This window comes from Danio aesculapii, chromosome 10 (assembly GCF_903798145.1).
Source record: "Danio aesculapii chromosome 10, fDanAes4.1, whole genome shotgun sequence".
Lineage (NCBI taxonomy): Eukaryota > Metazoa > Chordata > Actinopteri > Cypriniformes > Danionidae > Danio > Danio aesculapii.
This window is the reverse complement of record NC_079444.1, coordinates 8478978-8497774: the sequence shown is the minus strand read 5'-3', so window position 1 is coordinate 8497774 and position 18797 is coordinate 8478978. Positions and strand designations below refer to the sequence as shown.

At 34.3% G+C, this 18797-nt stretch overlaps 1 protein-coding gene across 2 annotated transcripts in view; it reads left to right on the top strand.

Annotated features, from left to right (window-relative positions):
* The first annotated feature begins 9418 nt into the window (after positions 1–9418).
* The window catches only part of smad2 (SMAD family member 2), a 45342-nt gene continuing 35963 nt past the window's right edge, over positions 9419–18797 (top strand). For both annotated transcript variants that reach the window (XM_056466834.1, XM_056466833.1), the window contains exons 1-3: positions 9419–9564; positions 9809–9887; positions 14131–14554. In XM_056466834.1, the coding sequence (XP_056322809.1) occupies positions 14316–14554 (239 nt within the window). In that variant the 5' untranslated portion in view covers positions 9419–9564; positions 9809–9887; positions 14131–14315. The remainder of the gene's footprint in view (positions 9565–9808; positions 9888–14130; positions 14555–18797) is intronic.

Below are 18797 nucleotides of genomic sequence, written 5' to 3'. Positions count from 1 at the left end.
ATTTATAAAATAAACTTTGAAAAAAATACATTTTCGTTCCGTGTCTAGCTTTAAGCATTTACGCACCAATTTATCAGCAATCAGTCACTCATCTAACCTGAATACAGAACTGTGCTCTTCCGGTTATATGTCTTAAAAATGGCTCCATTTCCATCAGCCCAGTAAATGAGGTTCCTCTGGATATCAGAGGTCATGGCTACAGGTTCAGTCTCAGTTGTAAAGAGTGCCTCAAACACTCTGGTCTTTACATTCACTAACCCGACGAGACCCCTCTTGGTTGTCAAAATCTTTATCACAGGCCCTTGTAGAAACAATTTTGACATTAGTATTTTTGTATACTTTGCCATTAATCTGGGAACAAACTGCGTTATTTACCTTGGGCTTCGCAAGAGCCATTGCCAAGAGGTTTGAAACCATTCGTGCACTGACACCGATAAGACCCTGGTGTATTTGAGCACAAATGCATACAGGGACCAACAGACTGGGCACACTCATTGACATCTGCAACAAAATCAATATTAAGCAAAAGTGAACAATAAAAACCTTGTGTTCAAATGGTTTGCTACTTTAAATGGGTTTATAAATTAAATAGTAAACATTAAGTAGTTTATTGGCAATAGTTATCGCCAGTAATTTATTGGCATATCATGGAAATTTCATGGCATAAGTGTTTTTTTTTTCTTTCTTTTAATAAATAACACTTCAATAAAACAAAAGTTTATAAATAAAATTATGAAAAAAATCATTATAAAAATAAAAATCTAAACTAGTTTAAGATCTACTTTAATAAAACAATGTCCTGGGCAAAGATTAATCATGATTAATCGCATCCGAAATGAAAGTTTTTTTTTTTTTTTTTTTTACATAATATATGTGTGCATTATATAAAATTATATGTGATGCACACACATGCATAGAAACAAAACTATACAAAATTGTTACATATACATATATTATTGCTTATTTATTTAGAATTTAATGCCATGTCATCAACAATGGCTCTGGAAAAACAGAATTTCTTTATCCACCAATGTTTTTAAAATATTTACAATTATTGACCAATTTTCTTTCAAAGTCAAGCAAAGAAAAAACATATATTTGAATATAAATGAAAAAAATAAAATAATAATAATAATAATAATAATAATAATAATAATAATAATAATAATAATAAAAACCCACAACAGTAACGAATCTTATATGGACTGCTATCCAACTTTGTCTATTACACTGATGTTCAGTCTCATAGGAGCTTGTAAACGGAAATGTTACACACTTTTAAATTACGAATTGTTATTTGGTTTAACAATCACATTGTTTTTAAATTACAATATAATGTTTGTTTTTCTATTCGATCTAAAGCAAAATGTAACAAGAGTTAGCTGTGAAGACTATTTCTCCAGGTATTGAACCAATTGCTACACCTACAGATACAAGACTGTTTGACTTTCTTCGTCACTGACAATTATCTTTTTATATTAAGCCAAGTTTAATCAATTGTATACGAATTCATTCATTCATTCATTTATATTTATTCATTTATTTTGGGGACTTTGGGGGGACCACAGGTGGGGCAGTAAAAGAGATCCAAATTAATTTCCATTTTCTTCAAGTGAGACTTTATACAAAAACGAATTTGGGTCTGGCAATGTATAGCTATCTTACCCCTAATCAAACACCAAAACTGTACCTTCACAATCACGTCCATTTGCAGAAAGAGTCATACCAGCAGGACAAGAACACAAAGCTCCCCAAAATTGGTCAGTGCAATAATGGCTACAGCCACCATTTCCATCAAGACAACTTTTACCTAGATGACAAGAAAAAGTCAAACACTTGGCATTAAAAAATTGTTTTAACATAAATAATATTAATAATACTAATGCTACTTCTACTACAAAAAAGAATAAAAAAAACTGTACTGTGTTCAAAGGCTGTATGATATCGGAATGAAAATTGACTTGTTTTAATTTTCTGCAATACATTTTGCAATTTTCCAGATGAAAAATGGGATTTCATCTGCATAAAATATAATAAACCAAAATCACGAAACTTTGATAAATACAGCAGAGCAAAGTTACAAAGGATTCAGGTACACAAATTAAATAAATTAAATGTAATAAAAATCCAGTATAGTCTTCATTGTATATACACAAATACTTTTTTTTACAAGTAACAAACATTATACATTCCTTGTGCCTGAATGATTTAATCTAGCTTGAAATGAATCACAGGCCATTAAAACACATTTAAATAATATATTTTTTGATTAAACCTTGCAATACCTTCACAAATCATGTGTTTTTAACTATAATCCTGATTCACTATTCCAGATCTTGCAATGTAACTATTGCGGAATGAGATATTGTACTGTACAAGTAAACATGTAACATCAAGAGTCTTTATGTACCACATGTAAGAGGTTCATCTCTGCTATCCGAGCACTGAGCAACTCCATCACACCTCTGTCTCTGTGTTAAACATGATCCATCAGGACAGCGGATGGCCATCCTCCCACAAGAACCTAGAAAAACCCAGGCAAATATTTAATATCCATCTCTGAAGGGATAGTTCACCTAAAAACTCATTTATTCACCCCAAGTTTGCCCTAATCCGTTTTAAATTTCTTTCAGGTGGGATATGTCCCTCTCACTTTTAGAGACAGACCATTTAGAAACAGGTGTTTATTAATTATATGAATGTAAACTTTTGGATCTCATACAGGTGCCCCCACACTTTTAAAATGTCCGCTACTCCCCTGCTAATTGCCCTAACTTGCCTATTTAACCAAGTTGAGCCGTTAAACGGCACTTTATGCTGAATACTAGTATCTTGAAAAATATCCAGTAAAATTTTATGTACTGTCATCATGGCAAAGATAAAAGAAATCAGTTATTAGAAATTGGTTAATAAAACTATTATTTTTAAAGAATGTGTTGTAAAAATCTTATTTCAGTTAAAAACCAAATTCAAGGAAAAAAAATATACAGTGGGGCTAATTTTAGGGAGAACTATTCCTAACTATGTCAAAAATGTATGACATTCTAATGATATGATACAACAGAAATATTCAGTTTAATTTCTCTTGCAACTATAGAAAGAGAAAGATGTTCTAATATTAAAATCTAGCTATAAAAATTAACAACTGCTGTTGGTTCATGGTTTATTGCTCTTAGACCACTAAGTATAACACTAAGTGAGATTAACAGAATTAGTAGTGTTTCCTCGAGGATTTTTTCCAGCTGTGGCGGCAGACCTTTTTTTTTTTTTTTAAACACAGATTTACCAACTACCTGTGGCGTTATTTTAATGACAAATGTTGTGAGTGCAGTACTAGAAGTCGAGATTGCATTTATGTAATAGCCTACAGCATGCGAATCTCTTTGCTTGTGCGCCGTTTTCCTTTGCTTGTGCATAAAACTTCTTGCACGCCCCCTCAAATATAAGCCGATTCAAGAGCGCGCAGATCTTCTTGTGTGCTCCTAAATAAACGCTGCTGAAGTGCGATGTAGTGCGCTTATGTAACGAGCATGTCTCCAGCAAGTTGCTAGGAATATTTATGTATGCGTCCAATAGACCTACAGAGCGGTATTAATGCGTCCTGAAGTAAAGTGAAGGGGCTATACGTCGTGTTTGCTGGGTCTCACGCATCACGCACCTGTCAGTCAGCACGTAACCTTAAAGGGTTAAACAAATGACGCACAGCACTACTACGGTTACAGAAAAGTTCGCGCTTTCCCTTTAATACGTTTTGGTGCAATTATAACCCGCTATTAAAAAAATGTTATGTTTTGAATAAGAAGCTGTAATGTAGCCGTGGCGGGATGAATTTTGGTGTGGCGCCCCGCCATGGAAGAATGAATGTAGCGGAAACCATGTTGTATTATTATTAGTAATATTGCTATTACTAAATCAAATAAAACTTTCAGTAACGCTACAAACATCTGAACAATGACTATAGGTAAAGTAACCACATTGTATAAGCTGAATAATTGATATGCAGTTGAATTATTACAAAATAATGCCCACCTAAGGTGCCCCATTTACTCCCCTGTATATATCAACAACATTGCGGTGGAGACTGTACAGCAGGTTAAATTCCTGGGGGTCCACGTTACTGAGAACTTGACTTGGTCTCTCCATACCACTTGTCTTGCAAGGAAAGCGCACCAACGATTGCACTTTCTGAGAAGGTTAAAAAGGGCACACCTCAGCCCATCAATTCTTACAACTTTTTACAGAGGGGCTGTTGAGAGTGTTCTCACTAATGGCATCTCCCCTTTGGTATGAGAATAGTAGTGTATCTGACAAGAACACCAAGAGGATCATAAAGTCAGCTGAAAGGTCTGTTGGAGTCAAGTTGACATCTATCGAGGAACTTTATCAACGACGTTGTCTGTCTAGGGCAAATAGCATTTTAAGGGATCCAACTCACCCTGGCTATAGCCTGCTCACGCTTATGCCATCAGACAGGCGTTACAGAAGCCTGAGGACCAAATCAGTGCGGTTTCGTGAGTTTTTATCCTGTCATTATAAGACTTTTGAATAAGACCAATTCTTAAACACTATTGATAGCTAGTGTAAAATAGTAAATCAATAAATAGTTAAACTAGCATAAATTATCAATATTATAACTATTATAACAAATGGTGAAATAGGTATTTTAGTATTAAGTTACTCTCTACTGAGATTTCTTTTTAAATCAGGTTATATCAATATTTTTATATTTTTATGAAATTATAAAGCTTGTCTTTCATGTTAGGATTTTATAATGTTTGTATAGTGATGTTTTTTTATGTTCTTGTTGGGTCTGTTGCAACGTAATTTCGTTCTGCATTACAATTTTATTGTGATGTTTTGAATGACAAAATAAAGGAAACTGAAACTGAACTGATGTGGTCAATGCACATAGATTATTATATTCCAATAATTGAATGGCCTGTCACCAGTTATTAGGTTTATACTGCAAGTATCACACCTAAAGACATGGTTCAGAGGTTGTAATGAAAAAACGTGTCTTGTATTTTCAGGCCCGTAGGCAGAAGGGATAAAAGGTCCAGAATTTGTCCCATACATGAGCTAATTTGGCTTATTTTGACTGCTATGCCATCAAAAATTGTTAAGGCATCAAAGAAGGCTTCCAGTAAACGCAAACAATTATACTTCAACGTCCAGTTGTGAAAAAAAAAAGAAAACATAGAATCTAGTGTAAATGAAAAATGTTTTCACTACAAGTAACTTTTTTTGAATCTTGGGCCTTATTTTGAAAAGAAAACAAAATAACTAAAAAGGTTTAAAGCGCTAAAATAGGCCCATATTAATGTTTATTTAAATACTATTTGGGCTATTTTAGGCATTCATGAACATTCAAAAAGTTTTTTTTTTTTTTTTTTAACAAAAAAGATCAGAAAAAGAATGAAACTATGTACTAAATATGTTTTTTTTTTTAATATTCAGATGGACAAATTCTGACTGAGGAAAGTTGTATGTGTTGGCCATGTGGGAATGTGTTTTAATTATTTCTTTTTTTCATATTTCTTTATTCTAAATATTTAGCTAATGTTATAACCATCTGACAAGCTAATCTGGATAAAAATACAGCTTAAAATGTCACTAAATGCAGTATTTAAACCTCATAATTAAATAGAAAAGGTCCACTTTTTGAGAAACAAGAATCACCCCTCTCACCATGCTGGCTACCGGCCTAATTTTGGATGTGTTATTTATTTATTTATTTTTTTTAACACGAATCATCCAAAGCCTTTTGTTCAGATCTTTTTTTATGTTGAAAACAATAAATAAATTACATGATTTAGCATAGTGATATGGAACCTTAACTAGCCTGGAACTTTAGCTGTGCGTTTATCAGAAAATAATTGCAATGAAGAATAGAATTTGCAAGAATAGAATTTGCAATGACCTTCAGCTAATCAGATTTAATTAATATATACACACAACAGCCCATATAATATAAAAGGTAATATTTATAGTATATTTACTATCATCTATAAAAGGTATATTAGAGTTTAACCAGTCTAGAGTCTCTCTCACCACAGGTTTCTTCATCAGAATCATCACCGCAGTCATTGGCCTTGTTGCAGAGAAGCTCCTGTGGGATGCAAATGTTGTTCCTGCACTTCCAGTCATTCGAAAGACACCCAAAACGCCAGCTGCAATCCCACTCATCTGAACCATCGGGGCAATGGGCCATCCCGTCACAAACATCAGACCCAATCACACAGCCGGACCCATCCAAACACTCAAAATCTCCAGGCTGACACACTGGTGGCATATCATTCAAGTTCATCGTTGCTTCTCATTCCATAAAGTAAGCTATATCACCCTTTATTATACACTAAGATCATCATTTTGATCTGAATTATTTTTACTCATTTTGATTTCTGAATTATTGACATGATACATACAACATTCCATCTCATCAGATCCATCCTGGCAGTCGCTGGCACCATCACAGCGCCATCTGTGGGAAACACACGCTCCATCATCACACTGCCACTGATTGCTGCTGCAGCCGCCATCAACACCTGAGAGCACAGGCAAAGCTGAAAATATAAACAATATTCGTTATTTTGACATACATAGAATATTTACTACTATATATTTCATGCATTTTTATAGCAATAGGTAAAATAAAAAAATAACTTTTTATTATGACTATTTTTGTTTAAATAACTTTGAAAATTAAATGCATTCCTATAATTAAAAGCTGAATTTCAGTATTACTTCAGTTATCGGTCTATCGACAATTCTGCTGAAACCATTTTTACATGATATGAAGCTTTATGACCAATGTTGAAAACGGTCATTTTCGGCGAAATTTTATTTCATTTAAATAACTTTTAGAGTACAAGTAAAACATCGGCTTAGGCTGACCTAAAATATAGAACAAAATTGTATATAAATCAGTGGTTGGTCGCGTTTCGAGATGTGGCCTTGTGACAACTAGCGTTCTCCTTTTATTTAGCTTAGCCTATTTTAAGAGGAAGACCATTACAAAAATATCTTTGAAAAACACCATGGTTCTAACAAAAAGTCGGGAGGGAAAAAGTTACCTGAGAGTAAAACAAACACTGCGGTGCAGCAGAAGAAACGCTGCAGGTCCATCACAAACAAACACACACACCTGAGAGACCCACGCGCGTGTGCGCGCCAATCACCGGCCTATATATAAGAATCTGCGCAAGGCGAGCTCAATCATGACGTCGTCATGTGGCAAAAAGATATTTTTCATTTTATTGGTTGGTATCTAAAAGAATAGGCCTAGCTTATAATTATGTGAAAAGTTTAGAAGGATTTAGTTTATTTTAAGTAACCAGGAGTTAATTTATTTGATTAAAATACAGTGCAAATATAACTAACTATTATTTTATATTGTGTCATACAATAATAATATAAAATAATCATATAATATTTTCCTAGTAATGGGTTGCAAACTGGAAGGGCATCCGCTGCGTAAAACATATGCTGGATAAGTTGGCGGTTCATTGCGCTGTGGCGACCCCAGATTAACAAAGGGACTAAGCCGAAAAGAAAATGAATGAATAATATAATATCAGGTTGGCAACATTCTATTTTAAATGTATGTATGTATTTTAGATAATTTCTTTTAGGCAACTTGATGTTTTTTTTTTGTTTTGTTTTTTTGTAGAAAACAGATCTTTAACAAGTTGTTTTCAACAAGCATTATAAATATTTTTACAGTCAATTTTGTTCAATTTAATGTCTCAGCTGATTTTATACTACTACTACTACTACTACTAATAATAATAATTATTATTATTATTATTATTATTATTATTATATCTCACATCAACATCAACAAATAAAACTTTGGGTTTTATAAATGTATTTAAAAAAAAGGATTTTTAATGGAACTAACAACTAACAGTGAACAGCTGCATGTTTATTAACAACAATTAAAAAAACATGACAAATGTGCTGCTTATTTGTAATGTTAGTTAATACATTGCCTTGTGATAATTTACTGTAAATTGTCATGAAAATTCCTAATGATTGTTTTTTTGCAAACTTGTTTTATTTGATCAAAAAAGAAAAGAAAAGAAAAAAGTGTCAATACTGTGCAGATGTTACATATGTTGTCTAACCCATATCTCTACTGAATAAAGTTTGAATAAAAAAATAAAAGATAACACCCTTCTGTTTAAATTAACTTGTTGGCACTGCTCTTGGAAAAAAGGAAAAGAAGATTAACTCATTGCACACTTTTTGTCAGTCTTTGTCTCTATAAATCATTTGTTTGGAAATATTCTGTTACTTAGAGTATCAAGGATAATATAAATATGCTAAACTTATTCAAAATTTATTTTCTTTGTCTTTAAGCATATTGTATTTAAGATAAATTTCAAAGCAAATTCTTATGTAAATGTATGTGTTTATTGGAATGTTTTACATGCTTAACTGTAAATAAACACACAAATACAAACCTCACTTTGTTCTCATCAAGAACTGAAATTATAATGGTTAATTTAGCAGTTTAATTATCTATCAATAATAAAACATTACACTTCTATTTATACCAATTGTTTAAATACTCTTTACTCTTTTATCGTTTCTTTACGTACCCTCTTTAGTCTTTTGTCAATTAGTCAAATGTAAGAAAATTTGATAATAAGTTTTTGTTTTTCTTTTAATGTAAGAAATGCAACGGACAAACAGACAAAAACTATTAATAAACAATGGCGCCATCTAGTGACATGAACTGGCGACGCTTCATGTTATTAAAGAAATCAGTGATGTGGGCTTTGTTTCACCATCAAATACACACACATCACACAATTCACATTAACTCACATTCGTCTATAACAAAGCCTGTTATTATTTATTGCTATTATGTATTCCATAGCCTTTCTAATGTAACGGTTATATTTTCCACCCCTGCAATTTCCAAAAAAATATCAAAATCCTGTAAAAAAGACTGGTGAATTTTCTAAACCTGTTTGGCTTATGTGTTATTACTGCAACGGATCGCACGTGGCCATCAGCAATAGCGTATGAAATGTTTTAGCTTTATTTTTAGCTAGCTTGAATGGCGGATGAACACACACCTCACAATCTCATAGTAATGTTATTTAGAGGCGGTTTCTCCACCCATTTCAGTGAGACTCTATTATGAAGTCAATAGATGGACAGGCGCATCGACAAACCACTGCCTACTTCCACAACCTAAACATTACTGATTAGAAGACGCACCCTGATTAGCCAATAAAAATCGACCCTAGTTTGCATATTCAATTTTGATCAAGAGTGACGTTTTTGCTATCCTATCGATGAAGAGCATATTTATGACTGGCTGTCAGATTCTCCAATGGGAGTATAGAAGGCGGGGCTTATGCGGAGCGCGGATCGCGTTGCGTGCAATAAGATTAGGTTGCGCGCGTTGGAGGCCGTCGTCTGCTGCTGTAATTCGGCTACAGTGGGAAGGAAAATATTGTTTTAAATCGACTTTTACCCACTCGCGAATAATCAGTTTCGCTCGGATTTTAAGCCACCGCTTTATTACGGAGAACGCTTCGCACAAGAAGGGTGAGTTGGATGGGTAAACGAGAAGACAACGGCTCGCAAACCCCCTTTGAAAGCTGTTTATTTTTCTGTCAAAGAAAGTAGCGCAGGCTGCTAGCGGTTTACACAAAATCAATGGTCACACAAACTCGCATCAGAAGGCAAATTTCGACTTCTCCCTTTTGCATAGATGAGTTTCTAACCTTTGTAAGTGTATAATGCAGAGGTTAATCTAAATGTATTGATCCTTGGGTTTGTTATATTGTAGGTAGACCGGGACAGTGAGTCGATTAGCGGCCCATGCAGCCTTAACGAGCTCGTGAGACCCCATCAAATCACCGAAGAAGGTAAACAATGCGTTTACAAATCAATTAGCCATCAGTTTTAACAAACTCATGCTTGATTTCTGAGTATGGTTAGAATTGTACCATTAGATGCATAGTGACGGTGTTTGTTTTGCACAGTTGATTTCTGAAATGCATGTTATTGGTGTAGCGTTCGTATATAAATGCATGTTCAAGAACATTGACACACAAATCGCACCTCGCTCATTGGCCTCTGTATTGCCCATCTCAGACTCTGGCACTATGTCAAAGCGTAAGAGAGGTAAAGCATACCTAGGCAACATTATTGGGCGTTAAAGTTGCAACATCGCAACGCGCCAAAACGTTAGAATCAAACATTCCATGAGGCCAGATTTTGTTTAAAAACACCCCTTTGAATCTTTCATTGGCGAATGTGATGTTTGACGGGGGAAAAAAGCAAAAAGTTCGTGAGCACTTCCTAAAACGCGTAAAACTTCGAGTGTTTGTTTTGATTTGAACGTTCAAGTAAGTCCACCATACCAAGGAACTTTAAAGCACTTTAAGCGGTCTAAACAGCTCAAATCAGTTCAAAGCACTCGAATAATGTGGGAAAAATATTAAAAAGCCTTTGATTGTTTTTTTTTTTCCACATTTTTCGAGGGCCTTGGACAAATTTTTGCATTTTATTCTGATGAGTCCCTTACCCAAAGAGCACAAACACATAATTTAAGATACCCCTGAGTAGGCATGGGCTGGTTTAAGATTTTGACGGTATGATAACTTTGAATAAAAATATCATGGTTTTGTGGTATTGTGATTACCGCTTTATAATATGTTCTTTTTAAATGTCTGGGTAAAAAAACATTTTCTCCCCTGTTTAAACAAAATATATTTTATTTTAAGAAACATTTTAAATCTTTTGGAACAGTGAACATGTCAGGCTAAATAATTCAAATAAATTATTGACTTCTGTTGTCTTCATTTATTTCAAAAACAGATTTTTATTTTTTACAATTTAAAATGGCATCTTTGGATATCATTTTTTTGCTGGATATACTGTTTGATAAAAGAAACGGGGGAAAAAATACAAAAATATTGTACACATACCTAAGTAAGAGTATTGCAGAAAATTGACTTGCAATCTACGGTATACCTTGGAAACGGTTATCAACCCATGCCTACCTCTGAGCACGTTTTGTTTGATTTTGGACTATAAGTGGGCTTTTAAAACCCATAAAAGCTATCATTATTTAATAAAAAAACGTACAAATACCTGAGTGATGCCACTTAATTAATATTGAGGTAAAGTTGGTCTTATATTCACACATTCAGACTTTGTCATATATATATATATATTAATAATATATATATATATATATATAAATAAATATATATATATATATATATATATATATAAATAAATTTCACAAAATATTCTTTGCAAATTTTAAATGGTAAACAATTTCACTATTATAGCAGCCAATGACGATAAAAGTACAATGTTCACAGTCAATTAAATAGTGCTAATGCTGTTTTCTAATCATGCATGTGATTTCAGACCAAATACCATGGTGAACAATATAGGTAGCATGTTACAAGTTGTCAATGAACGAATGTGCGAATATATCACCAACTTTACTTCATTTCAATTAATAGATAAGTAAATAAACGTAGTTAGGTCTGTGAACAACAAGTGCTTTCATATTTTGCCAAAAGAAAAATCACGTTTAAAAATTTTACCAAACAAACCTCTAATTGTACTGAAATTTGCTAATATTAAATGTTCTAAAATTCTTCAGATTTTGTATTTAAATCTTACTCTAAGGTATACTCATTATATTTTATAGTTAACAGCTTTTTTTAAATTATGTATTTGGTACGTATTGTATTGTTGCATTTCATAAAGGCAAGACAGCATATTGAAAAGTTTGATTATAACATTAGAAACTAACAAATCTGTAAAAAATTAGGGCTGCCAACTAGGGCTGCTCAATATATCGTTTCAGCATCGATATTGCAATGTGATCATTCGCAATAGTCATTGCGAGAATATGCAATGTTGAATCTGGATTATAATTGGTCACTTTGCAATTGTTTCTTGAGGCCTGTGACTTTGAGGGGTTTTGATAGTATTTGGGCATTCGATTTCTGTATACCTGAATACATTTTGTGTCTTCAGAAAGCAATAAAACCCTGTTTATATAATTAGCATATTTTTCTTTATTGCAAATGCACTGCACCACAGAATCATCCCAATCAATCTAAAATTATTGATTGATTGATTGAAAAATATAAAAAATCTTTTTTCTTTCGAATTGAACGTGAAATTTCGACTAGCAAAGAAAAGTGTGTGGCCTTTACACTTTACCCAATTTCGCTATTCATATTTGCACAACAATGTATTGGGAGCCTTAAAATACAGATCGTTGCAAATGGATTTCAAAATGCACGCTTTTAAACCAATATTGTTGTCAACTAGGTATAAACTACAAAAATACAATTTTGCAAAAACTGCATGTTTATTTGTACACCAGAACAACAACAATAACAACTATAATACTATATGTGGGGTGGCACAAACCACTTTCCAAGTTTCAGTGTTGTCATCTACTGGACTGGCTAAAAGAATACTAAATTTGATTTAGATTTTTACCTTATTGCTTGTCGTTTCGATTATAATAAATAGCACCCAGAGTAAGGGTACTTTGTAAGCCTGACTAAAGTCGTCATCAGGATGTTTTACTTCCACTTCCTCATGTTTACAGCCTGGCAATATTCATCCTTTTTTCTGGGTAGATTTATTATGTAGAGAAAAAAACAGTTTAAATAAAAAACTAGCTTGTGTGTGTATATATATGAACATGAATTTTAGCTTTGCCAACTACAATCATGATACAATATGACATCCGCTTGTTAAGTGATGTATGGAATACTGTTTCCGATTCCAAGCTGCTACTCGTTTGAATTGAGAAAATAATTAAATCGCACTTTAAAGTGAATTTTATATAAAATCATGGTGTAAACAGCAGTCTCTGGACCTGCTGCATCACATACACCAATATTTTATCATTTTATAAAAAAATTAATCACTTTCTGGCCATCGCGTATTATTAGCCATAAATATATATTGCCATTGTGATTTTCGAAAGTATTACAGTGATTTTTGTAAACATTTATTATTACCATTTGTATAGCCACTCTATACAGTTTGAAAGAGTGACTGGACCCTGAAGCCGCTTCGTGTGAATTCATGCTTCATAAGCGGGTTTTTGAAAATATTGCCACAACAACAAAGGCGTGAACTTATAATAAAAAAAGGACATTTTACAGGTAAATTCAACTCAAGTTGGTGCTCTTTTTGTTGCGATGTATCTCACTCCACATCATTCATGTTTTAGTAAGCAAAAACGATTTAAATGTAATAAATTGCCATATTATAATGGCAGTGTTGTAATTATTATTAGAAATGAAATGTTTTATATTTGCACATCAACTTCTAATTCAAGTAAATTTTTGTAAAGGAACAATGTTTTAATTTCTTAAAGGGGTGGTCCACTACGATATCATATTTTAAACTTTAGTTGATGTGTAATGTAGCTGTGTGAACATAAATAACATCTCTGAAGGTAAGACACTCAAAGTTCAATGCAAAGGGAGACATTGGCTTTTGCAGAGTTGACTTAGGAAAGCCTACAGCGAACGAAGTTTGGGGACTACAAAAAAATACATCCGGGTTAATGATGTCATAAACCCTTCAGGTTACGAGCATACACCCCATGCTGTGAAGGGGTGTGGCCAGAGGCACTGTATTGTTAAAGCAGAGACGCTTCCTGTGACATGAAGCCGATCCATGAATCATAGCACTGTTAGCTAACTAGTCAGAGCCTCTTGATGGCGGAGCCTTTCGAAGGAACTAGGAAATATGACTTTCATGTTAGCTGAGTAGCTGTATATAATTAAAGTAAGATATGTATATACATATATGGAAAAATAACTTGATTTTTCACAAATGAAGCATGAGCACACATTGCTTCTGAGTCTTATAAACACAATCAAGCCTTAAAAATACACTCTGGACCACCCCTTTAAGTTCTGTTAAATGTTTAAGCATGAATAAGTACTAAGGATTTTTCTACGGTCTTGAAAACAAGCCCTTAAAACGAGTGTAAAAAACAACCAAAATGGATTCATTAATTTATTTTTTTTTTCGTTATTATGGCCAAGAAAAGGAGTTTTTTTTGTGTCTGCCATCAACTCATCCTAATTTCTGCTTTTCTCCACTCAGGTAACCCCTCACCCCCCCTTTCCTCTCCTGTTTCCTAAACGTCTATGCCCCCTGCCCCCTCATAATCAGCCCAGAGACCCAGTTAGGAACGTTGGGTCTGTTCCTCCCCATTCTCCTAGCCTCCATCTGTCTCTCTAACTTCACCTGCCCAGACTGACCGCTCATCGGACACCCCCTCCAAAAAAATGTCCTCCATCTTGCCTTTCACTCCGCCCGTGGTGAAGCGTCTGCTGGGCTGGAAGAAGTCTGCTAGTGGTTCGAGCGGAGCGGGAGGTGGTGGAGAGCAAAACGGCCAGGAGGAGAAGTGGTGTGAGAAGGCAGTCAAAAGCCTGGTTAAGAAGTTGAAGAAAACTGGCCAACTGGACGAGCTGGAGAAGGCCATCACCACACAAAACCGCAACACCAAGTGTGTCACCATTCCCAGGTACGTCAACGCAAAAAGCTGCCCGCATTCATGCTTTTAGCTCGATGTCGTCTTAAATGTGTGGATTGAAGCAGAAATTGAAGTTGTCATTCATTATGGTACCACAAAAAAATAGTTAGGGGTGTGTGATTGGTTGAATTTTAATTGTTTTTGGTTATAATAATATGGTAAGTGTTGTTTTAATGATAGGCAAGCTGATATTCTTGACTTCAAAATCTATTAAAGCCTACTAGAATGCCGTTAGAATGACCTATCAATACAAAGTAAGATATAATAGCAAAAAATGAGTTGTATAAATTGTGTTTTTAGTAATTCTAAGATGTGGTATTGACCTTATTCTGCGATTCAGAGGTGCGTTGATTTTTGTTTCAGTAATTCAGATTCAGTTGCCTATGACTAGGAATAATAAACGGTAGAAAACAGTCAAACTACTTGCTTTACAAACAAGTGTGTTCATGACTTTACAATAAAAGTAGAATAAAATAATAAGAAAAAATCAGTTTGCAACATGAAGCACCACGACAAGCTGTTTTAATGTCTAGAAATCAATCGAAGTGAATAAAACCGGAAGTCTCGAGCCTAAAAGATTCAAATGCCTGCACCTGCTCTGCCGACAAGTATAATGTCAATAGTTTTGCATATAACTTCTCATGAGTACACTAAGGCCATGTCCACACGTACATGGGTCTTTTTATAAACGTTTTCGTTTTCAAAAAAAATCTGTCCACATGAAAATGCAAAAATCCTGTGATATATGTTATGGACATGCCTAACCAACAAGTGATAATGAGTTTACATCAGACAGGAACTTAAGTATATTTCGTAAGTAAATTGCATTCTAGTCAATGCAAACGTGAGTACAGAGGTGGATTACCGTCCCATTGTTGAACACAGCAGAATATGCATTTCATTTGCTGCGACTGTGCAGAATTTGCCTCATTCACGTTATCCGTGTTTGGCGTGAGCCCAGCCGTGTTGGCCAGTCACGGAGAGAAAATGCTGTGCACGCTGATGTCATGAGGCTAAAACTTAGGTTTTAGCGTCCAAGCGACCACACCGTATCCGGAGTTTTGAAAAACGTTTTCCTGTCAACAAACTGCCAATCCCTGTAGAAAAAAAATGCGGTTTTGAAAACACCCTTGTTTGTGTGGACAGGACCTAAAAACGTAAAGGTTATGGATAAATGGGTCAAAGACAAAAAGGGTTTTTTAAGCATAAACAAATAAATTAGTAAATCAAAGCAATAAACAAATCAAATTATCATAGTTAATGATAATAAACTAACATGCATATTTAACATGAATTACAATAGAAACCCCCAATAATGTAATTGTGGCTGTAGATTATGTAGCATAAATCACAAGTGTTTCATTCCTGGATGAATCTGTTTATAAATTATTTAAAATCTGTGGAAGTTGCAGCAGACTTTAATCTCAGTATGATGTCTTACTGTACACACACCGAAAGCGGCGAGAGCGTCAAAATAGCCGCAATGCATTCATTTTCAGTGGGAGCCAGCGGCGATTAAGCGGCGAGTGGCGCTGCGTCTTCGCCAGTGTGGGCATCGAGGAGAGTTGAAATCATGTCAACTTTATGGTAATGAGCTATTACGCTGTTCGGCGGCAAGCAATCAGAATGTAGAAGTCCACCGTTTAGGAGGAGTCCAGAGAACACGGTCACTGTGAACTTTGGTTCCGACCACAGTTGTTCTCAAGGGGTTGATTATTGTGGTTGCTGGACTTCCAGTTATTTGCAATGTTTTCTTACAAGAACATGCATTTAAAAAAGTTACTGGTGTGCAGTAATGTTGTTGGGAATGGGAATCTCATCCGACCGTATTAAACAGTATTGCTGCTTCAGGATATTTCAGACATATGGACACATTGGATAATTAAGTGGCGCAAAGCAATACCATATTCAACTTGATCTTCCATTGTTAAATTTTATAAAAAGTGCAACATTTGCACGCTAGAAAGCATGTTTTATGCGGGAATGTAACTGATATTATATGCTGCAACGGCCCTTTTAAATATGAGATCAATGTAGTGAATTGTGAGGCTCTCGCCGCCAGAGCTGAAGGCAGACAGCGTTGTTTTCAGGGTGACCAGAGCGAACTTTGATGCTCTCACCGCCTTCAATGTGAACACAGTTATTTTTAACAGAAACTGAATATTCAGTAGGGGGTGGGGCTTTATTTTTGATCTCTTATTTTTCACAGACAAACTAATAGTTGGTGTTGTGTGGCTAAGCATATATCGCCATCAAACTGATGTCATCAAGACTGCCATTGCAGAGTGGAAGCAAATGGACCGATTTGGATTTAAAATATTACCAAAATTAATTGTAAATTATTTGTTCCCTTTAAGACCAAAATGTGTCTGCACAACACAAGGACATGTCTAAATTTTGATTTTTCACAGACTTTAAGCATGTAAATGATTCAATTAACCCAGACAGTAACTTGCGTCACCCCAAAGTAATCTGCCTTTTTGAATGAATCATTTGATTAAATTATTCCGTCAATGAATTTATGGATCCATATAAGGTCTAAACCAGCCAAAGTAGCATCTAATCATCAAATTGTTATCACTACTGAAAAGTCCTCAAAATATGGATTATCGCACACCCCTAGCTGTTTTTATTTCCCCTCTCTCAACTTTGTATTACGTTTGCACAGAGTTACGAGTAAATAAAACGTCTATTTGATTTTTAAATGTACTACCCTTAAAGTGGAGTCTTCATCATATTATAAATTCTCATAAGTCCTATAATAAATCAGACTGGCTTCTATTTAATTGTCGAGGTAACCTTAACCATATCATTGCATGTGTTGCGTCGTGAGTGAAGGTGAAGGAATGACGCCGAGTTGCGTCTACGCTTGCGATTCTATCAGCATTACCCCCCTTTTTGTTTCTTTGAATGATTTCTGCTCCATCTGTCTTGACTTGAGTTAAGGTCATTCTGTACAGCTCCACATCCCCTCCATATCTAAACTCGCATATAGGCTTCTCATGCTGTATGAATGTCCGCGATATCAACCATCAGGCTGCTTTAACTCCATTTCTCATGACAAATGCTGGAATTTCAGTGCTATTTTAGGGAAATGCTGAGAGGATGATGGAGGATGGGTTTTGTGCCCGAGCCACAACATATCAATAGTTTGAACCTAATATGTTACAGATACACAAGGGTTGTGTTGAAAGTCTAATGCATTAAATCTGCCTTTTTAGGCCTATGGTGGCATTTGTGAAGTATTGGTGGATTTGCTTTGAAATGGCCTTAAGATGTTAAAAGGAGGCGTGAAACAAGGGTCACATTTCTGCTTTTAAATCTTCAGTATTAGATAAAAACACCCATACATTGTTTTTATAACTGAGGCTTAATGAATCGTACATTTGTGTCAATTTAATTATTAAAAATAATAAGACAAACATGCAAATGTGTGTTTACTGGGATTATTTATTGTACTGTCAGAAATAAAGGTAAAAGAGCTGTCACTGGGGTAATACTTTTTCAAATAGTAAACATTTGTAACTAAAGGGTCCTTATTAATACCTCAAGGGAACATATTAGAACCTAAAAAGTACAAAAGTGTGCTTTTTGAAATGTTTAGGGACTAATTATGGCTGCATGATACTGGAAAAATCTGACATCACGATATTTTGTTTTTCTGCGACCTATATTGCGAAATCATTAATTTAGATTGATTGTGGTGATTTTGTAAGAGTCTGAATCATGGATTAAAAAAATAAAATAAATTGCAAGTCAAAATAATTACAATAGAGCAAAGAAAAGGTCAAATAAACAGTGCTTTTAAGGTTTTTCGAAGAGTTAAACAGTATTCGGGTACGGAAGTTGAATAATTAAATGTAAAATATAAAATAACACCATATAGTCTTCATTGTATTAATTTAGTTAAAGAATTTGTTATTAAAGTTAAAAATATTGTATTTTTTTGTGCGTTAATGCTCTTTAAATGCCTTTTAAAACATGCAAATCATAAAGTTTCACTCTGTTATGGTATTAATTTGCAACGACTCCACAAATCTCATGTATTGTCAACTGTAGTGCTGATTAAAAATAACTTAACATTACAAAACCTGCGATGTGGCTATTCTGGACATACACATTGCGATATCAATGCTGAAACGATATTGTGTGTGTGTGTGTGTATGTATATATGTATGTGTGTATATATATATATATATATATATATATATATATATATATATATATATATATA